The sequence below is a fragment of the Gossypium hirsutum genome, chromosome A10, assembly GCF_007990345.1.
Source record: "Gossypium hirsutum isolate 1008001.06 chromosome A10, Gossypium_hirsutum_v2.1, whole genome shotgun sequence".
Taxonomy (NCBI): Eukaryota; Viridiplantae; Streptophyta; class Magnoliopsida; order Malvales; family Malvaceae; genus Gossypium; species Gossypium hirsutum.
This window is the reverse complement of record NC_053433.1, coordinates 1,493,527-1,517,600: the sequence shown is the minus strand read 5'-3', so window position 1 is coordinate 1,517,600 and position 24,074 is coordinate 1,493,527. Positions and strand designations below refer to the sequence as shown.

General features: G+C 33.8%; 5 protein-coding genes across 6 annotated transcripts; 2 read left to right on the top strand and 3 right to left on the bottom strand.

Moving 5' to 3' along the window:
• Positions 1 to 51: 51 nt before the first annotated feature.
• Positions 52 to 3,351, bottom strand: LOC107925149 (uncharacterized). Of its 2 annotated transcripts, none has more exons than XM_016855731.2 (6): positions 2,947 to 3,351; positions 1,793 to 2,744; positions 1,522 to 1,715; positions 1,061 to 1,097; positions 822 to 880; positions 52 to 726 (listed from the first exon to the last, which is right to left on the bottom strand). In XM_016855731.2, the coding sequence occupies exons 1-6, from the start codon at positions 3,045 to 3,047 to the stop codon at positions 258 to 260; spliced, it is 1,812 nt and encodes a 603-aa protein (XP_016711220.2). In that variant the 5' UTR covers positions 3,048 to 3,351; the 3' UTR covers positions 52 to 257. The 2 variants fall into 2 exon arrangements, with proteins under 2 accessions (XP_016711220.2, XP_016711221.2); XM_016855732.2 differs by having other exon boundaries at positions 1,522 to 1,709; positions 2,947 to 3,320.
• Positions 3,352 to 5,950: 2,599 nt separating this feature from the next.
• Positions 5,951 to 11,568, bottom strand: LOC107925033 (alpha-farnesene synthase-like). The gene is made up of 7 exons (XM_041079371.1): positions 11,404 to 11,568; positions 10,994 to 11,261; positions 10,535 to 10,920; positions 7,161 to 7,216; positions 6,640 to 6,784; positions 6,317 to 6,562; positions 5,951 to 6,238 (listed from the first exon to the last, which is right to left on the bottom strand). Exons 1-7 carry the CDS (start codon positions 11,566 to 11,568, stop codon positions 5,951 to 5,953), a joined length of 1,554 nt encoding a protein of 517 aa, XP_040935305.1.
• Positions 11,569 to 14,406: 2,838 nt separating this feature from the next.
• Positions 14,407 to 16,937, top strand: LOC107925323 (calcium/calmodulin-regulated receptor-like kinase 1). Its single transcript, XM_016855988.2, has 7 exons — positions 14,407 to 14,863; positions 14,946 to 15,099; positions 15,205 to 15,331; positions 15,761 to 15,846; positions 15,920 to 15,991; positions 16,063 to 16,269; positions 16,358 to 16,937. The coding sequence occupies exons 1-7, from the start codon at positions 14,541 to 14,543 to the stop codon at positions 16,634 to 16,636; spliced, it is 1,248 nt and encodes a 415-aa protein (XP_016711477.2). The 5' UTR covers positions 14,407 to 14,540; the 3' UTR covers positions 16,637 to 16,937.
• On the bottom strand, positions 16,682 to 18,672 carry LOC107925322 (protein HEAT-STRESS-ASSOCIATED 32). Its single transcript, XM_016855987.2, has 5 exons — positions 18,399 to 18,672; positions 18,127 to 18,318; positions 17,828 to 18,038; positions 17,032 to 17,255; positions 16,682 to 16,943 (listed from the first exon to the last, which is right to left on the bottom strand). The coding sequence occupies exons 1-5, from the start codon at positions 18,522 to 18,524 to the stop codon at positions 16,833 to 16,835; spliced, it is 864 nt and encodes a 287-aa protein (XP_016711476.1). The 5' UTR covers positions 18,525 to 18,672; the 3' UTR covers positions 16,682 to 16,832.
• A 1,729-nt stretch (positions 18,673 to 20,401) lies between these two features.
• LOC107925112 (uncharacterized) lies at positions 20,402 to 22,048 on the top strand. Its single transcript, XM_016855681.2, has 3 exons — positions 20,402 to 20,530; positions 20,615 to 20,820; positions 21,693 to 22,048. Exons 1-3 carry the CDS (start codon positions 20,432 to 20,434, stop codon positions 21,904 to 21,906), a joined length of 519 nt encoding a protein of 172 aa, XP_016711170.1. The 5' UTR covers positions 20,402 to 20,431; the 3' UTR covers positions 21,907 to 22,048.
• Positions 22,049 to 24,074: the final 2,026 nt, after the last annotated feature.

Here is a 24,074-nt window from a genome sequence, read left to right as displayed (position 1 = left end):
TTTGGTGGGGCAACTGAGTATTGAAGGAACACTAGCAAAATCTGGGAATCATTTGAGGCGAATAAAGATGACATAGCAATTGATTTGGTGTGCCAATTGTTCTGAAAATTTGTTTTAAATGAAAAAAACAAAGACAGATCAACTGTATGAAATGATGAGGTCATACAGCACAACTATAATCACTGACATCCTAAAACCAATTAGGGAATTACCGGTAACACAATCCAGTCACCGGTAAGAAAATAGCCTCCCAAAATTTAGTAACCATTTATCTGAGGCCTTGGAGTTGAACCCATCAGCCGAGAAAAGGGCATTTGAGGACGGCCAGGAAGACCCCTTTGCCCCGCATATCGATCATCTGTTTTCTGATCTGAGAATGATTTGGAAAAGGCTTGAGCAAGCTCCAAAGCTGATGCTGCTTTTCCATAGCGAACACCAGCAGCTTCAGGAGAGACTGGTTTAGGCTGCTCCGCAGGCTTACGCCAGGTCTCAGGTGATGGCTGCCTCTCCTGCCGCTGCTGCCTCTCAATTTCCTTGTCATTCCGCCAGTTTTCATTAGGCCGGTTCCTCCTCTGCGTATCAACTCTTTCATTGTAAACACCATGGTTTCTCTCAGATTTTCTTCCAGCTCTCTGATCAACAGGAGGATTCCCAACTCTTTCACTGGGACGAGGAGCTGCTTGCTCTGCTACTTTTTCACTCCTCGGAACATTATGCTTGACGACCCTTCGCATAATCATAGCCAATAGGTGAACAACAAACCCAACAAGTTAAAGACGGCAAAATGTTCTAGAAAAGTATGAAATAAAAGAAATGACTACCTATCAGGATGTTGGTCCGGCTCATGGATGCTGTCATCAATCCCTCTCTCCTTCAGAACCTGAGAAGCAAAACACAATACTTTAGCTGTTATTATGAAAATCAAAGTACCAATAATAAGTATAGCTATAATAATAAATCAAATTATGTTAACATAAAAAAAAAGAAAAAAGATATTAATGACTAAAAACCAAAATCATTGAAACAATACAACAAGCAGACAGAAGTGAGATTCACTCACCAGTTCTCGTGGGCGAGCACCGCCGAACAACACATTTCTGCATCAGTAACACTTACTAATAAATACTCATAAACCTTTCAACATTAAATAATAATTATATGCAAGCTCTATTTGTAACCAGTTATGATACACAAGATGTAACTATTATACAAGTAATGGTACATTAGTTGTGCGTGGCAACATGACCAATAGATGGCAAACAAATTAAGAAAACCATTCACCTTCATTTTATATTTAGTTGCTTCATAAGAAATTAAATGTGACTCGATGGTTCACAGTTCTCTAATGCATCATATTTGACATTTCCATATCTCAACATTTCTGTTCCTCAACCTCAATGATTTACTCTTACCAAAGATGATAATACAAGGCAAACTTAACATATTCAAATTTTCAAAAAGGCTCGCAATTATATAATAACAGGAATTCACATCTATAAGATAGTCTAGATACATACTGACCTTTCTTTCTCAATGTTACCCTCCAACTGTTCAACAGGCTGTGATCGAGGCTTTAAATTCAGCTTAGGACGCTCCACTGCCTGGTTCCCATTCTCACTGCCAGCTGAACCAGGTTTCACAGTATTCACATATCCATATGAATCATTACCAATTCCAGCATGAGTAAGAACAGATTCGCTCAACTGCTGCTGCTCCTATTTCAAGAAAATTATCAGAATTAGGAGAGAACAAAACAAATGCAAGCTTCAATACTATGGCATCACATGAATACCTGCTTAGCATCAACAACAGGTGGTTCTAGATTATCCAATGGCTTGGTGCGAGGAAGTAACTTCAACTTGGGCCGCTCAGATGCTTCTGACGGTGATGGCTGCAACTTAGAACCACCAAATTTGCCATCTGATCGAGCTGACTGAATTCCATCACCATATATTACTGATCTATTTTCTTTAACTTCCAAATAGTTAGGACGAGGATTCCTCTCATAGTCTGGTGACACCTTTCTACCACCGTTAATTCCATGTTCGACATTCACACCCCTTTCAACTTGCCTTGCCGATATCACATCAGAATGTTCCCTCCCAGCCACAGCATTCACATCATAAGCCTGGGAGTGCAAGCCGGTTTCTGTTTCAGAATGTTTACTAACATCGACATCTTTCTGATATTGAATAGATTGCTTTGACTGCCATCTACCTGAGGAAATCTTTTCCATAGCACTAGCATGAGCCAACTTCGAGACAGCACTCGCTGTCGCCTCCTTCCTAGCTGCCCATGCATTAGGATACCAACCAGAAACAGCCTGCACATGGTTCCCCCCAGAACTCTGAGAATTTACATCAACAGCAGCAGCCTCGGACACTCGACTAGAGTACAGATTCCCTGAACCACCCATCGACGAAGACACTGAAGCAGACCCATACCGACCCGAAACCCTCCCTGCATAAGCAGACTCAGGCTTCAGCTCCATCTGACTAACAGGAACCCCTAAACTCTCATCGGCAATAGTTCTACGCGGGGCAGAAACCCCATCCAACGGCTTCCTTTCATCTTCATCAAAATAACGACCAATATGAACTGAACAAGTAAGAAATGGAGATTTATCATCAAAATGCCTAGTTGCAGGTGACGAGTTGGGCCGGGTACGATGATCGGGTCGGCCAACCTGGTTTCCCCATGATGTTGCTCTATCATAACCTGAACGATCGGTAGGCCTAACAGTCCTGTATCCATAAAATTCAATATCAATTTTAAAAAAAAAAACTAGGGTTTCACAACAGATCCAAGGGTTTTCAGATCTAACAAAAAAAACCCGACTCAATTTTAACATTTCGGATCATACCCTGATAACTACACATCAAAAAGAACAAGAAAGAAGAGAAAACCGAATCAGATTAAACGTAATTTAAAATCTTGAGAACTTACACGCCAGGGGCAGAAGGTAAAGGAAGATCACTAGGGATAGAACCGCCGTGAAAATCTTTTAAAGTCATGGTACTGCCACTGAAAGCTTTCTTCTTTGACATCTTCCCTTTGTTCTTTTCCCGCTCCAAAGCACAAAAATCTTTCACTTTCTCAGAAAAATAAAAAGAAAAAGAAAGAGGAACCCCCGATTTATTGAAACAGGGAAATAATAAGGAAAAAAAAGATGGAAGAATGGAGAAGCTATAGAAGAAGAAAGGGGGGTTGCCTCTTACACACTATGGTTTGTTTGTGTACTATACAAAACAACAAAAAGCTAATAATAATGTCTCTTTCTCTCTCTCGGTTTGTGTGTTCTTTGGTTGTACGCTTCTTCTTCTTCGTTCATGGATCGATATGATCCCTTATTAGGCATCGAACCAGGGCTTGACTTGAGCAATTTCAATTACAAGTCAATAGCTTGTTGGGCTTTTTCTACTATAAAAATGGAATCTTTGAGGGTAAACCAAACCCTAAAATGTTTTGGGCCATGTCTTTACTTTGGATGGGGTCTTGTAAACAATCCACAATTGGTCTTTTACACACTATTTACTATATAATTTTTTTTGTCACTTATAAATTTATTCCTTATAATATTCGCAGATGGTCTTTTACAATATTTACTTATTTGGTTTATACTTCTATACATTCTGGTAAAAGTATCATAGAAATTTTTGTATTAGAAGTTGAATTGCATATTGTCCCTTTTACTTAAAACATAAGTAAATTAGTTCATGTATGTTAGATCAAAGAATAAATTAGTCATTCTGTTAAAAATTTCATCTATTTATATTATTAGAAATTGATCCTTGAATATCAGTATGAGGTACATGTGGCTCCCCACCTGTCATTGTTTGATTATTCTGTCAGTCATACCAGCTTTTAACAATACAAATAAATAGATGAGAATTTTAACAAAAATGACCAATTTACTTTTTGATCTAACATACATAAACTAATTTTCTCATTTTTTTAATAAATAGAAAAAAATACAATCTGACTCTTAAGGCCTCCATGATACTTTTACCAATTAAATTTGTAATATACATTGACAACTCAACTCTTAAATTTGGCAACTTTTGTCATCTTGGTCCTTGAATTTTTTTTGTTCATATTAGTTCCCGAATTTGGATTCTATAAAAAATTTATATATATATATTAATTTTCAAGTGATAATGTCGCACAATCTTAAAATGTCACATTATTAAACTTTTATATTTGGGTAAATCATACCCATGATCACACTAAAATAGGATTTGTTCTATTTGGTCACTTTAAAAAGTATTTTCAATTTTGTCACTCTAACTAAGATAATTTTTTAATTAATCAATTAATCCATTAACGAAATGTTGATATGGCACATTAGTCCATTGATTGATTTACATGTAATATTTTTTTGACATTTGACAATTTCTTTATAATTAGTCCAATATATATTTATTGCTTATTTGCAGCATGAGGATTTTTTAATATCTTTATTTTTGTCTTCTATTATCTCTTTTTCAATAACTTCATCACCGTCCAACACCTATTATCAGGCTTTTCTATAAAAATAACCTAAATAATTTAATTAATTATCAAAATGACCCACATTTTTAATTAAGTACAAGAATGACATGAAATCTACAGTAAAAGTTGGTGGAGCCAAATGATTTGGCACCACCAACATGCCACGTTAGCAGGGAGCATAAAAAAATTAATTTTTTGATGGAGCCATATAGAATGGCTCCACTTGTATAAATATCAAGGAAATACTGAAATTTCTGAAAATATGGGGGAACTTAAAAAAAATTAATCATTTTCTGGTGGAGCCAATTAATATGGCACCAGAGATTCCCTTGCCTGCCATGTCACTTTCTTTTCTTTTTTTACTTTTTTGACTTTTTTGACTTTTTTTTATGTTTTGTCTTTTATGTTTATTTATTTATTATTATTAATTTTAAAAATTTTGAAATATATATTTGAAATATTTTATTAATATATATATTTTTCTAAATTTTAAATATATATTTTGAAATTACTTTGTTAAATTTTAAAAATATATTTTTTAATCATATAAAATATTTAAATATTTTAAACTTTCAAAGTTGTTATTAGTTTTATAATATTTTAAATATTATTTAATTTGTTTTATAATATTTTAAATTATGATTTTAAAATATTTAAATATTTAATATTATTAAAAAATAATATTTAAAATTTAAAAAAGTAATTTCAAAATATATAATTAAAATTTAGAAAAATATATATACTAATAAAATATTTCAAATAAATATTTCAAATTTTTAAAAGTTAATAATAATAAATAAATAAACATAAATAAACATAAAAGACAAAACATAAAAAAAAGTCAAAAAAATCAAAAAAGTAAAAAAAAAAAGAAACTGACATCGCAGACTGGGGAATCTGGTGGAGCCATATTAATTGGCTCCACCAGAAAATGGTTAATTTTTTTAAGTCTCCCCATATTTTTAGAAATTTCAGTATTTCCTTAGTATTTATACAAGTAGAGCCATTCTATATAGTTTCACCAAAAAATTATTTTTTTTATACTTCCTGCTGACGTGGCATGTTGGTGGCACCAAATCATTTGACTCCACTAACTTTTACTATAAATTTCAAATTATTTTTGTATTTAATTAAAAAAGTGAGTCATTTTAATAATTAATTAAATTATTTAGGTTATTTTTTATAAAAAAAAGCCCCTATCATCACCATTCAACATCAAGCGTCCCACCACCTATCATCATCAAATTCAAGTAGTAAAGTAAACATAATTGATACATAAAAACTATTACAAATAACAACGTTCGAATTTCCACCCAAGTTGTGTAGCACGTGGAATCTTGTGAAGCATCTACATACATGCATCACAAAGTTCAAATTTGTACTTTAGAGTAGCCTTCACTTTTCTTCTTTCCCTTATTTTCCTCATCCTTTGCAGTATTATCCAAATTGAATGGCTCAATTAAAAGAGAAATGATATGGTTTCGAGTCTCTTGGTCTTGAACGCCGAACCCATCACCAAACCAAACTGATACAGACATTGCACCATACGTGCAACGTTAGTAGTAACCTTAACAAAAGAACATGGGAGCAAATTATGTGATTGATTCTTCAAACATTGCCCATTTATTTTCTTCCATGTATTGTTGATCATGCTCTTGATATGTTCTTCAGCTTCTTTCTCTGAAACATTCATTTCTCGCATGTAACAATGGATTGATGATGGTGCATCCCCTCTCTCTTTCTCCGCCTGTTACAATTCATTCAATAATTTTTGCATCACTAAAAAAAATCATGATTGAATTGGTGTCATGAGAAAAAAAAATACCATTGAAGTTCCTAAATCGTTGTAAAGTCGTGTTATGATGCTGATGTTGTAAACAAGATCTTCATCTTTTCCCAATAGATTGATAATTTTTTCATCAGTACTCCCCACTGAGAGCATTGTGTGAATGGAAATCACAATGGCTCCTGATGAAATTAATGCATTGCTTAAATATTCTTCAAGGGAAGGACTATATCCTTTATTATACCATTTTGCTTCTACAAATAGTGCTTTACAAAATCCTATCCACTGCAAAATAAAATCTAATGTAAGATACAAAACTTGAATTGATTAAACAAGGGTATTCATTTATGTAAACATAGTACCGCTTTCCTCATATGAAGTAGTGCTTGGACTTGCCAACCATTGAGTTCTTGTATGTCTGAAGCAATTTCATTGGTAATATCGTATAGAGCTTGAAAGCATGTTTTCATGCACTCGGGTAGATCCAGAGTTTTGCTTGAATCCCACCTGAGCTTAAGACAGTTTTTTCAACAGATGCTTTACAAACATGAAATAAATATTGTTTAAAGGTTAACTCTTTTAGGAGAAGTTTTCAAAGTGTTGTCTGATAGGTAGACAGTCGATCCCCCAACAACTTTAAAGTATTGTCCCTATGTCGGGATTTTGTTTCTCTCCAAGTTTTCAAAGTGTTGTCTGATAGGTAGACAGTCGAACCCCCAACAACTTTAAAGTATTGTCCCTATGTCGGGATTTTGTTTCTCTCCTCTGTCAAGAGCTGTGTACCGGAAAAAGAGTACCTCGATTGATGAAGATATAGAAATATGACTAGCAAGACTCAGGGGAGAGGTGACCCTATAGTGTGTAATATAGTTATGTAAGTCACCTGAATGCAAAGAGATTAATGTAGTTAATATGCTTTAGGTTGGCGGTTTGAGTCCCCTGCACATAGGTAGCTTCCATTATTATTGTTGCGCGTAAGCGTGTGAAAGAGTAAAATTATTGTACTGAAAAATCACACTAAGTTCAATTCCCAGGAAAGAGAGGTGGATCACGAGGATCGCTTACATACCAGATCTTTCCTAGCCAGAATATCCCTCTATCGTAATTTAATAGCACAATAAATCACTACAATGACACTTGCAAAATATGCAGAACAAAAAATAAAGAACACTAGAATTTTAACGAGGTTCAGCAAATTTTGCCTACGTCCTCGGGCACTACCAAATATATTTCACTCCAAAATACAAGTGAAAGTTTACAAATAGGGAGAGAGAACAATTGCCTTAAGTAGAGAATGGCAAGTGTGGGATGAAGAAAGTAAGAGATGGTTAGGCCTATTTATAGTTGAGGTTTAAGGATCAACTTGCAATGTCCCTATACAATTAGGGACCAAAATTGCAATTATCCAATGCCAACTTTTAACCCAACTTGCCAACCAATCTTACTTTCTACTTTCGGTGCCTTTCGGTGCCAACTTTCTGCCACTATTCATCTTTGAAAAGTCAAAGATTGTAGGTATCCAATAATCTCCACCTTGAAGATTTGATTAGGATAATCTTATCTTCACAGAATTCTTTCTTCCTTTGACAACAATACTTGATAGTGCCTTCTTCAACTGTTAAACTTGCAGGATATTGATCAAGTTCAAACAATGTTCGAACTTGGTTGTTGTTACCACCTTGGTCATCATATCTGCGGGATTATCTGCAGTCTTGATCTTCTGAAGATAAATTTTCCCCTCTTCAATAATTTCCCGCACAAAATGGAATCGTACGTCGATATGTTTTTTACGTGCATGATAGACTTGATTCTTTGCTAAATGAATAGCACTTTGACTATCACAATACACGTTAATATGCTCCTGAACCAACCCCAAGGTTTTAGCCATACCTTGTAACCAAATAGCCTCATTTACAGCCTCTGTTACAGCCATGTATTCGGCTTCTGTGGTTGACAATGCAACTGTAGACTGTAGTGTAGACTTCCAACTTATTGGTCCTCCAGCAAGTGTAAACACATAACCGGTGGTTGATCTTCGCTTGTCCAAATCACCGGCATAGTCAGAATCAACGTACCCAATAACACCTTTACCAAGTGTATTATCCTGCTTGAACAGTAATCCAACATCCACGGTCTTCTGAATATACCGTAGAATCCATTTCACAGCTTGCCAATGTCCTTTTCCAGGATTATGCATATACCTGCTCACTATACTAACTGCCTGTGAAATGTCGGGTCTTGTACACACCATTGCATACATCAAGCTACCCACTGCATTAGAATACGGAACTTGCAACATGTATTCTCGTTCCGTATTCGTCGAAGGAGATAGTTGTGCAGAAAGCTTGAAATGAGAAGCCAACGGGGTACTTACAGGTTTGGTCTGCTCGTTCATGCCAAACTGCTGTAGTACTTTCTTCAAATACTGCTTCTGAGACAAGCTAACTCTGCCATGAGCTCTATCTCTACATATTTCCATGCCAAGAATCTTCTTAGCTTCACCTAGATCTTTCATCTCAAACTCGAGATTGAGTTGAGTCTTCAATCTCTCAATCTCAACTTTGCTCTTAGATGCTATCAGCATATCATCAACATATAAGAGCAAGTATATGAAAGTTCCTTCTTGTAGCTTCTGAAAATATACGCAATGATCAAATTTACTTCTTGTGTACCTTTGCCCTTTCATGAACTGATCAAATCGCTTGTACCACTGCCTCGGAGATTGTTTCAATCCATAAAGCGACTTTGTCAGTTTGCAAACCCAATTTTCTTTATCAGCAACATTGAATCCATCAGGCTGAGTCATATAGATTTCCTCTTCCAAATCACCGTGTAAAAATGCTGTCTTCACATCAAGCTGAACTAGTTCAAGATCGTATTGCGCAACCAAGGCTAGCAAAATTCGAATAGACGAATGCTTCACAACTGGAGAAAACACTTCATTGTAGTCTATTTCTTCTTTCTGAGCGTAACCCTTTGCTACCAATCTAGCCTTGTATCGAATTTCATTTTTACCAGGAAATCCTTCCTTCTTTGCATATACCCATTTGCATCCAATTGCCTTCTTTCCCTTGGGCAGTCTCACCAACTCCCAAGTCCTATTTTTATGAAGAGACTGCATTTCTTCATTCATAGCTTGCTTCCACTTTACACCATCAGAGTTACTTATTGCTTCTGTGTAAGTGGAAGGAACATCATCATCTGCAATTGGAAGTGCATAGGCCACCATATCATCAAAGCGAGCAGGCTTACGAATCTCTCTTCTTGGCCTCCTATATGCAATTGAATCTTGTTGCTGTAGAAGTTCTTGGGTCGAAACTTCTTCATCATTTGTTCTTTTAATATTAGCTAGATCATCATTAACCTTTTCAAACTCCACCTGCTGCAAAGTACTACTGGTTTTGTCATCCTTTTGTGAATCCTCGTTCTTCATCATGGTTGATTCATCAAAAGTTACATCTCTACTGAAAACAATCTTCCTTGTATCAGGACACCAGAGACGGTATCCTTTTACACCACCAGTTATACCCATGAATAATGCTTTCTTTGCTCTTGGGTCTAACTTAGATTCTTTTACATGATAATATGCAGTGGAACCAAAAACATGTAAAGAATCATAATCAGTAGCAGGTTTACCAATCCACATCTCCATAGGAGTTTTTCTATTTATTGCAGCTGATGGCAATCGGTTAATTAGATGGCACGCATATGTAACTGCCTCAGCCCAAAATTCCTTGCCCAATCCAGCATTGGACAACATACATCGAACTTTCTCCAGTATAGTCCGATTCATGCGTTCTGCCACCCCATTCTGCTGTGGTGTATCTCGAACAGTGAAGTGTCGCACAATGCCCTCATCTTGACATACTTGTAGAAATGGATCATTTTTGTACTCAGTACCATTATCTGATCGAAGTTGTTTGACCTTTCGACCTGTCTGAGTCTCCACCATCTTCTTCCACTTCAGAAATGCATCCAAAACTTCATTTTTTCTTTTCATTAGATACACCCATACTTTTCTTGAATAATCATCAAGAAAAGTGACAAAATAGTGCATACCTCCCAAAGAAGCCACTTTGGTAGGTCCCCACACATCACTGTGAACATAGTCCAGAATTCCTTTCGTATTGTGAATTGCTGAACCAAATTTTACCCTCTTCTGCTTGCCCAGAACACAATGTTCACAGAATTCCATTTTGCAAGAATTTGCACCTTTCAACAAGCCTTGCTTCGCCAATGTCTGCAAAGCTTTTTCACCAGCATGTCCCAATCGCCTATGTTTAGCCAATGTCTATTGGTCCTTAGATCTTTCTGAAGTATGGCTTGGACTGTGTTAAAGTTAAGTTTAGCCAATTCAAGAAAGCGTTTGTCTATGTTTTTATTGTATGTTTCATACATGGTGATGCGCCATTTAACATCAAACCACTGTACTCTCCAATGCATTGGAAGTTCCAAAGCATGAGCAACTTCCTTAGCTAAGTTCAAATCCAGTGTAGGATAAACATTCCTAAGAGCTTCCATTGAAAAAGCTTTAGCTTCATCCAAAATGGTTTCTCCTTCAAAAGCTAGATACGAAGCTTCAAAGAGTTCAAGCAATCCCTTGATGTCACTGCATTTGGTTATTGAGACTGCATTGAATACATCTGTGTAGTTCATGAGAGTTAGATATACTGTAAAAAGATAGTTTAATCTAGAGATAATGATTAGATTTCATGCCTTGTGAAATGTCGTAGCCATGCAGCCTAAGGAGCTTGAAGCGTAAAGCAGTCATATAGAGTTCTTCTTCTTCACCATTTTTGTTGTTTTTCATGGAAGATACTACAGTTTGTAAAGCTTTATGCGTTTCCTCTGCAAAAAGGTCCCCAAGGCCTAGTTTTCTGATAATGTCAATCAGCTCCAATTTGGCTAATTGGTCCTTTGCTTCCACAAAAATGTCCTTCACATTCTCTTTCAAACTCTCAGCCCTTAACTTATATTCCACACCCTGCAAATGTACTTGGGGGTTAATTTAGTTGAAGGGAGAAAAGTGCTTTGAAAAAGACCCAACATGCAATTACAAAGTTTTTATTATAAAAAAACAATATATATAGAAAGGGAGAGAATGATTGGAGTGAAATGAAGCTGACATCATATATGCTTGGAAGGGATTGTAAGAAATCATATTGCCAAATGTTAGGCTTATAATTTGCAGATCGTCTTTGTTGGATCTCATCAAAGGATGCTGATTTCAAGTGGCAACTTACAACTTGCTGCTCATCATCTACTACCTGCACTTGCTTATTGCACTCCATGGGGGGATGGGAATATGATTTGTGTTAGCTAGAATAAAAAAGCTAATGGATTTTATAGGCTAATGAATGTTGTAACTTACCCACATATATGGACCACACATCACCAAAATACATGATTTGAATCATTTCTCAATAGATATCCCTTGATTTCTTAATCCAAATGATTACATCTTTGATTACGTCATTCAATATATTGTTCTTCACGTGAAAGGGGTTAGTATTATCCATCGATATCAACTTCTTACAAAAAAACGTGGAAAACAGTATTTAAAATTCATATTAAACAAATTCTTGTGAAAGAAAACACATCTAAAATAGCATAAAAATTAGTGTATTAAGAATTTGTATGTGTATCTTTGTGTATGATTCAATTACGTGTCATACTATTAAGTTTGACGAGGTCGTGGACAATATAGTTTTTGTTTTCTCAATTTCATAATCAAGTTTGACTTTTGTATTTGTACTTTGATACTTGTAGTACTTGACAATTAAGTATATTTTAGTTCTGAACTTGAAAATTATAAAAGTTTAATGACATGATACTATGGGATTGTGTTAAACACAGTATTTTAATAATTAGATAAGTGGTTAAACAAGTCAAACCATCAATTTTTTATTTAACTAGTTCGATTGGTTTAATCATTAGACTAATAATAATCAATTAAAATTTCATAAAATTCTAAAAATAAAAAATTTACTAAACTTGTTCTACTATCGCTTTTTGTCTCGGTTTTCAATTTTTACCAACTCCAAGCAATTTTCAAGTTAATTTGTTTAAACTATTATATCAATCAGTTTTTGGTCTATCTAATCCGGTCATGTTCTAATAACATTGGTCATATCATCAAATCTAGACAGAATCTAAGTTTATGAACCAAAATAGACCTAATTACCAAGTTTAAAGACCAAATTGAACTAAAAAAAATACAAATACTAAAACAGCCGTAAGTGCTAAATTTAGATGTGAAATTCAAAATTTAAATCACAATTATATTGAAAAGAAAATATAATGTCCACAACACTTAATGGACTTGTATGTTATTTGCATAAAAATCATCAAAATAAAGACAAAAACATGTTTGGTTAAAAATTTTGAAAATGAATTTTATAAAATAAAAATAAAAATACGTGAAAATTGGTAAAAGAAAACATGTTGTCATTATTTTCAATAAAAATGTTTTACAAAAAATGAAAAAAAAGTTGAAAACTGTTCTAAAATAAATAGATAGTGAGCAAAGAACATAGAGAATGGGAGAATAAAGTGAGAGTGTATTTTATTGATCAATCAAAATATTTACAAATTCTCTAAAGTCTTTATTTATAAGTAAAAGATCTACTTTTAATGACTATTAGAATTTAGAATACATCAAAACATATCCTGATCTTAATAGACATTCACTTAATAATATATTCATAATAAAAATAAATAATTTTTAAAAAAATTTTTTGTTAGGCATTAAATTTATCCCGTTTCGAATCCTTTTAGAAGTATTTTATTTTTATTTTTATAACCTTTAAACTTTTTTTTATTTAATTGCATTTTATTTTACTATTGTAATACATTTTTAATGAATTATACTTTAATTTGATTATTTACTTATATTTTTCATTTTCATTTTGACAAATACATACCAAATTGTTTTCACTATTTTCATTATCAAATTTTGAATTAATCAATTGAGTTATTTGATATTTTCAAGTCAAACTCGAATAAGTAGTTTGGTTTTTTGAGTTTGAGTTGAGTTTAATTTTACAATTTGAATAACTCAAATAATATATTAATGTAAATATCCATTTGGTCTTTGTCAATTTAAAAAATAAATAAACTGGTCCCTTTCAAGTTTCAACAAAAAATACAAAAAAAATAAAAATATTTTTTAAATATATATGCTCAAACATGGAACTCGTGATACTGTAATTTTCTTTTAATTTCATAGGTTTAAATTTTTTTAATTTAATTGAATAATTTCACTTGATTCGACTCAAATTAAATTTTCTCAACTCAATTAATTTTTTAAAATTAAATTAAAATGATAAAATATAACTCGTCAACTTAATTAACTCTATTTCACTCCATTCGATTGAAACATTTGCCCTTACTTGAGTGATACTATCGAGTAAAATTCTCACGTAGCTTATGTTGAATGAACTTTGTATCTAACAAGCACACATATGTTATCCTAAGTACCTCACAAATTTAAACTTATAAAATTCACTTACATGTATCCCATGCGCGAAAGCTTAGCTTATGGTGGTTTTTAGTGTATTTTTTTTATCATATCTCTAGTTCTCTATATAACACTTATCAGTAATTTTTTTTTAAGTAAAAATGACATAGCAATTTACTTTTATTATAAGTCTCTATGATACTTTTACCGACAAAAACATATTCATACGTACATTTATCAAGTTTCACTACCATAATAATAGTAAATAACTTCTTGATTATTACCTTTTTCCCTCGATAACTAATCATCACTTAATAGGTAATTTAGGCAAAAGTTTCATTTATTTCCATATTTTCACCACTCTAATCATCTAAATAAGGAAACGACTTACGCCAGTATATTTGATTGCCTTCCATTGCCTGTAATCCATTTTTTCCCAGATTTCATCAGCCACCAAAATAGGCATAAAATCTCCATATTGAAGGCAAACATACTAATCCATTAAAGCAATCGTCTGGATTAACAAGTAATTAATTACGTGTCACACCCTTAATTTTAATGATTATGAAGCTTTATTACTATATAAAAAAATCTTAACGTTATTTAATTAATACCAACGCACGTGCACTTGTGCCATATATGGATGGTTGTAATTTTCCCAGACAGTCTGGTCTAATCCGCACATGCTTGTGGGTATGAAAAAAAACTGAAAAAAGAAAACATAACTTTGTTTTTCTTCTTCTTCTTTTTTTCTTATTAAATAATAAATTTAAGTGAAAATTTTAACAGTTTTTATTTTAAGAAATGAAAACTTTCGAGTTGGGATTAGTTTTTGGCACCACCATTGGAGTAGGAGTTGGTTTTATTTTGGCCATGGCTATTGCATGGTACATTATGTACCGAAAGAAACGTTTCGATCGATCTCATGATACAGAAAAGGTTTGTCCAAGGGCTGACAATCACCCCATCCGTATTAATGGATCGGATTCCAGCACAGTATTGTCGGATTCTAACCAGAGTCGAGATTCCCCTAGGACATCTGAATGGAGTAACATGCCCCAATGGTTAGAAGGGCTTCGGAGGAAGCGTGTGGCATCCGCATGCGGCATACCAAAATACTCTTACAAGTATGAAAGAGTTTTTGCATTTCAGACTTTCTTTTCGTTTATTTTCTTTGTCAACGTTATTTTAGGACGAGATGTTTTGCAGAGAGCTACAAAAAGCGACATGGAATTTTACGACGAATATAGGTGAAGGGGCATTTGGTCCTGTTTATAAAGCTCAAATAACAACTGGTCAGACAGTTGCTGTTAAAGTGCTTGCTACTGATTCCAAGCAAGGGGCATTGGAATTCCTTACAGAGGTAACTAAATTTCTGGTTTCAATTTCCATGTCCTATGAATCAATGATTGGTTTTATTGGAAATCAGGTGAAAGCTTGTACACATCAATATTTTGTTGCTTTGTAGGTTCTGTTGCTTGGAAGATTACACCATAGGAACCTCGTGAACTTGATGGGGTATTGTGCTGAAAGAGGACTGCATATGCTTGTTTATGTTTATATGAGCAATGGAAGCCTTGCCTCCCATTTATACAGTAAGAATAATCAAAGCTGATAAAAGCACAAATAGCATTCCACTCTACTACCTTCTATTAAAGGATATATAAATTAATCCTTATACTTTAAATTAAAAAATAAACACATTTTTCTGTTAAGAATTCATTCATCCATTTTGTTCAATTATTTTATCAATCACATCAATTTTTTAACAGTAAAAATTGATGAAATTTAACAAAAATGATCAGTTTACATTTTAATCAAGAAATTAATTTGCTCATTCTTTTGAGTAAAAGAAACATACTATAATCTATCTGTTAGTACAAAAGTCACCATGATATTTTTACCATTGAAACTTCCATTCATGTAACATCATCTATCATAAAGATGTATGCATACTTTGTCCAAGAAACAAATTCAAGAGTACTTGTCATGATGCAAAATGCATTATCACGTTTGAACTGCAGACGAAAAACATGAGCCTTTGACCTGGAATCTGAGGGTACAGATAGCTCTAGATGTGGCAAGGGGTTTGGAATATCTTCATTATGGGGTAAATTCTGTAATCTGGTTTACGGTTTACAGTTTAAATACGTAGTTGCTCACTCAGCCTGTTTTCGTAACAGGCTGTTCCACCAGTAGTGCACCGAGACATCAAATCGTCGAATATTTTGTTGGATCACTTCATGAAAGCTAGAGTAAGTTTTCAGTTCTCTGCTAGATACTTCATTTCTCCTATCAATGAGACTTAATAAGACCAACTGTGCAGGTAGCTGACTTTGGGATTTCAAGGCAGGAGAAGAGTGCTTTGCATTCTTCATCTGATATTAAAGGAACTTTCGGTTACGTAGACCCAGAATACATATCTACATCAATTTTTACTAAGAAAAGTGATGTTTACAGTTTCGGGGTTCTCCTATTTGAACTAATGAGTGGCAATAATGCACAAAAGAATCTCATGGAATACGTAGAGTTTGTAAGTTGAAGACCTGCTTAGGTTATGATTACTTGATATTATACGTATAGATTATGAACATTTATTGAAGGGCTTTGACATTGAATAGGTGGCTCTTGGCGTAGAGGACAATGAAGGGTGGGAAGAGATTGCAGACCCTAGACTTGAAGGAAAATTTGATGTTCAACAACTAAATTTTATGGGTGGTCTTGCTTATAATTGTGTAAATCCTGTTTCAAGAAAAAGGCCCTCAATGAGGGAGATTGTGTTGGCACTGTCCGAGATTCGTAAGCCAAGGAACTCGGAAACCTACCGGGTTATAACAGAAGAAACTACTTTCGAACTGGACTTACAAGGGACTTTTGATTCTTCCTTAACTGAAAGATGAGAAGATATAAGCACAATCAGTAGAATCCGACACGAAAACAAAAAATCATTGTCAATGCTTCAAATTTATTGCAATAATAGTCGATAATGTTTTCATCTTGATTAAACTTCACTCTCTCAGCACAAACATAAGGCATACCAATGCTTACTTGATAAACTACAGCAGGGAAGTTGTATCTCTATAAGTCTTTACCAGTTCAGAACAGAAAATACGACGAACCAAGAACCGAGTTGTGATTTTTTCCAAGGTTGCATCCTCTGAGACACTCTAAATCCATTACTTGAGAGTGATCCACAAAGAGGTTCACCTGAAAGTAACAAGTCATGAATGTCAGTTATATATAATCAGAAACATCAGAATTTGGTATGGGGTAACTTAATGAATAATCATTATACCTTTGCTCCATATTGCTTGACAAACCATTCGGAGGCTCTAGCATTTGAAGCATCAAACATTGTCTTCTCAAGACCTAGACGACCAATAACCTTTGCAATTACATCCGCCCGTACTGAATCAGCATGTTTGCATAGATCATCTGCATCGATCATAATCATGTCTGCACCAGCTTCTAAACATCTCTCAGCCCTCCTGATCAATAGGTCAACATCTTCAACAAGTTCTGTAAATATATTCAGGTTATAGCAAATGCAACAATGATAGTTGGTTTTTGAAAACAGCTCAGAGACCACATTGGTTCAACCAAACCATATTTCAATGGTTCCACTCATTCTAACCAGTACAAAAACTGAACATTATTGCTATGAACATCCATACAAAAGAAAATAAAGGGTCTAAAAGATGGCAATCACTGAAAAAAGTATGATTAGCTATATGGTTCAACTCCATTGAAACTTAATTCAATAAAAGCAAAGCAAATGCAAATCCCTCATCAAAATTTGGAAAAAAAATCATAAAAACCAATAGCAATGGTAAAAGTACCATGGAGACCCCTGTAGTAAGAGTCAAATTGCATTTTGTCCCCTTTACTCAAAATATAGGCAAATTAATCTCTATGCATTATATCAAAGAACAAACTAATCCTTTCTATTAAAATTTAATCCATTTCTACTATTATAAACTAGTGTTGCTGATAGAATAACTAAATAATAATTACAAGTAGTGTGCCACGTGTTCCTCATTCTAACCTATAGGGACCAATTTTTAATGGTAAAAAAGGAATGAGATCCATACCAGTAGATCTTGGAGCAGGAGGAACATAAGCTCCAAATGCTCTATCACCACCAATAGGTATATCAGACTTTTTAAACTTGACAGCAAACTGAGGCTTAGCTTTTAAGCCACCACTTTTAATCAATCTCACATATCTCAAAAGAGTATCTTCAGGAACTTCAAGTGATGTCACATTCAACTCAATTGTATCAAACCCCATTTGCTTACACTCCTTCAAGAACATTAAATCACAACATTATCAAAAAAAGGAAAATACTTTAACCATAAAAAAGCTTCAATCTCGGTATAACTCAACTTACTTCAACAAAATCTTTAAAAGCCGAAGGACCTTTACGAATCAAATGTTCAGCCCAATCACCAGTACTAACATAAACGTTATGTTGATGAGCCATATCAATCACTTGTTTCAAAAACGATTTAGGCATTAAACTGTGAGAACCCCCGGAAAACTTCAACCCATCAACAAATTGACCCATTGATTCAAATATATCCTGGTAAAAAAAGAAACCATTTTTATTCAGCTCAATCATAAATTTCCGAAATTTAAAAACAACCCATTGAAATTCAATACCTGAAGAACGTTCTGGGTCAAGAGAGTATGATTGGGTCCTCGCATTTCAGTGACCCCAAACCGGCGAGGCTTTTCGGGTCGATCCTCGTCTTCCTCGAAATTCTTCCATCTGTAATAAAGCGACATTTTTTGTTCACTCTGTTTTTACGGTTTTTTTCTGGAAAACAGAGAATTTCCCAGGATTTTATTTTTATCTCCCAATATATAAGCATCGCGATAAATGAAAATAATCTATATCTGAAGTTTTGAGTTGGTTCTAGAGAAATGTTCTTTTTCCATGATCGAGACTCATCGAACACTTGTACTTTTCCGAAATATTTGTCCTACGTGTAATATATATTTTCCCTCGAAAATGGATAAGGCCAGAATTTTCCTGTTAGAGAGAAAATTTTACGTTGTATTAGTTGATTTGGGCCTTTATCTTGTTTGTTTACAAAGAAAATTCAAATGGGCTTTTAAGTAAAAATAAACCCTATTAAAAAAAAAACTAGCTCTAAAGCATTTTGAGATGATTTCTATATGTTTGTTTTATGAGAATTTTTCTTCTTTTTTATTTTTTTATTTTGGCAATGACTTTATGAGAAATTTGACATAGTTAAAAAAGTACCTTAAATTATATTTTTATATTAAAATTTAAATTTTAATTATATACTTGAATTTGAAATCACGATAAAAAATGTATAATAATTCATAGAATAATTATACGAAAAAGTGCTCGTAAGATTTCACGACAAAAAAAAGCCTGTATTGGCTTCCTGTTTTGGGTTTTTCTTACCCTTCTCTTGGTGAAAATATGACTTAATTACTTCTTATCGTATGTCAATTTGTAGAGCTTTAAAAGTTAAGTCATGACGAGCTTCTTTGCATGTGTATTTAAATATAATATATTAATGTAGATTACTTTCTCGAGGTTTTTGAGTTTGCATGGTTCCTTATCCATGTGCTAAAAAGAAAGAGACTAACATTTACTTGCTAAGCAAGTTATTCACGTACAATCCATAAACATTACAAACTATTTAACGAAAATAGTTAATGTTAGATTTTTTTGCCAAGAAAACCCATAGCAAGTTCAAAAGATATTATTGATTTTGCATTGAATTCTCAAGCATAACCACATGTTCCACTTCAAAAAAGACCTACCACTTGGGCTTAAAGGAGAATGTTGTACTAACGTTGATGCACTCCCAAGATAATAATGAATCTATTTAAGCTTAACTACCTCATATTGATAGAATTCCATGATACGTGACTGTGATGATCCATTACACATTTAACGGGATTGAATGCTTATATGAATATATTTTGCTAGTGGATAAGGTACCTCTACTATAAATACTTTAAAAAACTATGAAGAGGAGGTAGACCTTATAGCACCCTATAATGACTTTGAGTATATTCATTTTTCTCAATCAGTTTATCATTTTATCTTTGTTCTGACTCTTAACTTTTACAGGTACATCACCTTAATTTCCTTCTTGTATTCCTCATTTATTATATCTTATATCAACAGTTAATAATATTAAGAAATCAAAATAAGAGAATCAAAATTATGTTAAATCCCGAAATTTAGAGAATTTGACCAAAAAAAAGTAAATGGCATTGCCCTCCGAAAGTTTGATTCCAGGCTTCCAGCTAAGGTTTATGATGTATGTATCATTTCCTTCACAAAGTTACACTGTTACGATCTTTTCCTTTGATTCCAAAATGAAAACACATCTCATGGGTCGATCAATGCTTTTTCTATCATTCTTGTGAAAAAAAAATTCTACTTTTCTTGTCATCCATGGAAGGAATATATGAATTTCAAAGAAAAGCAAGTTCAAAAAAGAAAGAATAAAATATGAATGAGCAAAAAAAAAGAAGCTTTTTAATCCAAAAACAAGCAGCTTAATCACTTTCGTATTTGTTACTAATCTCCATACCTGTTCCCTACTTTATTCTTATTCTCCTCTTCATTAATACACCATATATAGCCCTTTATATAATGGGTGCCATTCACTGACAGATATCTGCAATTTTATTACAGTAAAAACATGGCAAGAAACTATGGTTTTTTGATTTGTTTATTGATTATGGCTTTGGACATTACAGCTGGAGTACTTGGCATTGAAGCTGAAATAGCTGAAAACAAGGTATGTTTGAAAAGAGAATTGTAATTATTGATTCATTTTTTTTCATGGTGTTTATGGTTTTTTTTCTTTTTTGGGTTAAAACAGGTAAAGCATTTGAGGACGTGGATTTTTGAATGTAGAGACCCAAGTTTACAAGCTTTCAAGCTAGGACTTGCAGCATCTGTACTACTTGGTCTGGCTCATGTTACTGGGAACTTACTTGGTGGTTGTGTGTGCATTTGGACAAAGAGAGATTTAGACGAAGCATCTGCTAACAAACAATTAGCTGTGGCTTCCCTTATTTTCTCATGGTATGCATGTCTTGAATTAGTGTTCATAAATTGGGTGAGGTTGAGTTGAATTTAAGTTAGATTTATAGTTTGAATATCTTATATAGTTAGTCAACTTGAAATATAGATTTTAATTATTTTTTTCAAATTTGTTTATATCTTTAATTAATTAATTTAACTCATTTACTTCACATTTTGATTTTTTAATTATGAAAATGTGTTTTTTTTAACATTTTGTAATTTATTTTATTAAATTTCTCGAGTTATTCGGTGATCCAACCTTAAATCCGCTGGTAACAAAGACTTAAAATCAATGCAATTTTTTTTATTACAACTTTGAATATAAACAAATTAACATCTTTTTAACACTTATATTATAGTATTATATATTTATTTTTATATAGTATAAACTCAAGGGTGAATGCAAGGAGTAATGGTCTTGGTCTAAAAAGTAAATGAAAAAATTTGATTTTATTATCCTTTGAAAAATTATAAATTAGCATAATAGTAAAATTATTTTTTAACTCCTAAAAAATTTATAAATTTAATTTTGATCCCTTAAAATATTTTTCTTAACTTTATCCAATATAATCTTCATAAGTAAAATAGGAAAACATATTATAGAATTGAAAATGGACTAAATTGGCCAAACTCAAATCTTAACTATTAAAATTAAAATCCAATATTTTAAATAAACTTAATTTTTTCTTATCCAAATTCATTTTGAAAAAACTTTCTAACTTAAATGAATAACTAATTCTGTCTATGTCCCCTCCATTGTTCAATACACTCAATAGATGATGAATAGCCACTTACTTCTTGATACCCAAATTTGCAATTTACAAAAGTTTGCAGATTTTTTCTTAAAAAACATTTTTGATGATGAAAAACAGGATAATATTAGCAGTTGGATTCACAATGCTGATCATAGGGACACTGTACAACTCAAAGTCGAGGAAAACATGTGGCATAACCCACCATCGGCTCTTTTCCATTGGAGGGATTCTATGTTTCATTCATGGACTTTTCACCGTTGCTTACTATGTATCAGCCACCGCAGCTGGCCGAGAAGCTAAAGCAAATGGGTCTCGAGGCACCACTGCTTAATTTGCCTTTTTCCCTACTTTCTTCCTGCTTTGTAACAAAAGCCTATATTTTATTCTTTATTTTGTGTTGATGTTTTGGATATAACCACCATGTTAATGGTTGTTTTAATTTTTGTGTTATTGGAATTGAAATCTTTTTGAATGAGGTTGATAGTTATCATGGTTAAATTTTATTATTAGTTATTGTAATATACGTAAATTATAAATTTAATTCGTGTACTTTATTATGTCGTTCCTGTAAGACCTAAAAAAATTATAAGATGTATTTTTTTATAGGTATATGAAAGGGCAAATTAAGAAACCTCTTAAGGATGGGCAACATGCAAGCAAAGGACCCTAACATCGCGAATGCCAAGCGAGAGCAAAGCCTGATATTAGAATATACCCATACCCCATACCTTGCCCATACCTTTCCCATACCTACCCATACTTTGGAAAGGTCAAAGTTATGGGCACTAAATATTTATTTAGTGTTGGGCATGGGATAATAGCAATTTTTGGTCCCTAAGTGAATAGGGACTTTGCAAGGTGGCCCTTGAATCTCAACTATAAATAGGCCAACCATTGCTCATTCTCATCATCCCACACTTGTCATTCTCTACTTAAGGCAATTGTTCTCTCTCCCTATTTGTAAAGTTTCACTTGTATTTTTGGAGTGAAATATATTTGGTAGTGCCCGAGGACGTAGGCAGGATTTGCCGAACCTCGTTAAAATTCTGGTGTTCTTTACTATTTATTGTTCATATTTTGTGAATTTGATTGTAGTGATTTATTGTGCTATTAAATTACGATAGAGGGATATTCTGGCTAGGAAAGACTTGGTACTTAAGTGATCCTCGTGATCCACCTCTCTTTCCTGGGAATTGAACTTAGTGTGATTTTTTAGTACAATAATTTTACTCTTTCACACGCTTCCGCGCAACAATTGGTATCAGAGCCAGATTCGTACTTGGGGAATACGACCGTTTACGGTACTATTCACGTATACGGCACTATTCACGTATACAGTACTATTCACGTATACGGTACTATTCACGTATACGGTACGGTTCACGTATACAGTAGTTGGGATTGAGGAGAAAAATGGCAGCAGCATCGTCATCAGCAAGGACTACTGTGACAAATGCAAAATTTGAAGTAGAGAAATTTGACGGTACCAATAATTTTGGTATGTGGCAGTGTGAGATCCTGGATGTCTTATGTCAGCAAGAGCTGGATATAGCCCTTGAAGAAAAACCTGACAAGATGGATGACAAGGAGTGGGCCAAGATCAATAGACAGGCGTGCGGTACAATCCGCCTATGTTTGGCCAAAGAGCAGAAGTACTCCGTCATGAGGGAGACATCAGCGAAGAAGCTGTGGGATACATTGGAAGAAAAGTTTCTAACGAAAAGTCTTGAAAATAGGCTTTATATGAAAAAGAAACTTTATCGATTCACGTATGCACCCGGTATGTCGATGAATGACCATGTGAACTCATTCAATAAAATTTTAGCAGACTTGCTAAATTTGGATGAGAAATTTGAAGATGAAGACAAGGCATTATTGTTGTTGAATTCCCTTCCTGATGAATATGATCATCTTACCACCACATTGCTTCATGGGAAGGACACGATCACATTTGATGCAGTCTGTAGTGCGTTGTATAGATCTGAGACTCGAAAGAAAGATAAAAGAGATCACAGAGATACAACAGCAGAAGTCTTAACAATAAGAGGTCGTTCACACAGCAGCAAATCTGGTAGAAGGGGAAAGTCCAAAGGGAGACCCGCCAAAGATGAATGTGCCTTTTGCCGTGAAAAAGGGCATTGGAAAAAGAATTGTCCTAAGCTACAAAAGGGCAAGGCTATTTCTAATGCATGTGTAGCGGAGCATGATGAGGAGTCAGACTTTAGCTTGGTTGGCATGGCAATGGCATGTCAAATGGATGAGTGGATTTTGGATTCAGGATGTACTTACCATATGTGTCCTAATAAGGACTGGTTTTCTAGTCTTAAAGAGCTAAAAGGTGGAATTGTTCTTATGGGCAATGATAGTGCTTGTAAGACAATGGGAGTGGGTACAGTCCAATTGAAGAATCACGACGGCTCAATCCAAGTCTTGACAGATGTTCGCTACGTACCTAGCCTGAAGAAAAATCTCATCTCATTAGGTGCCCTAGAATCTAAA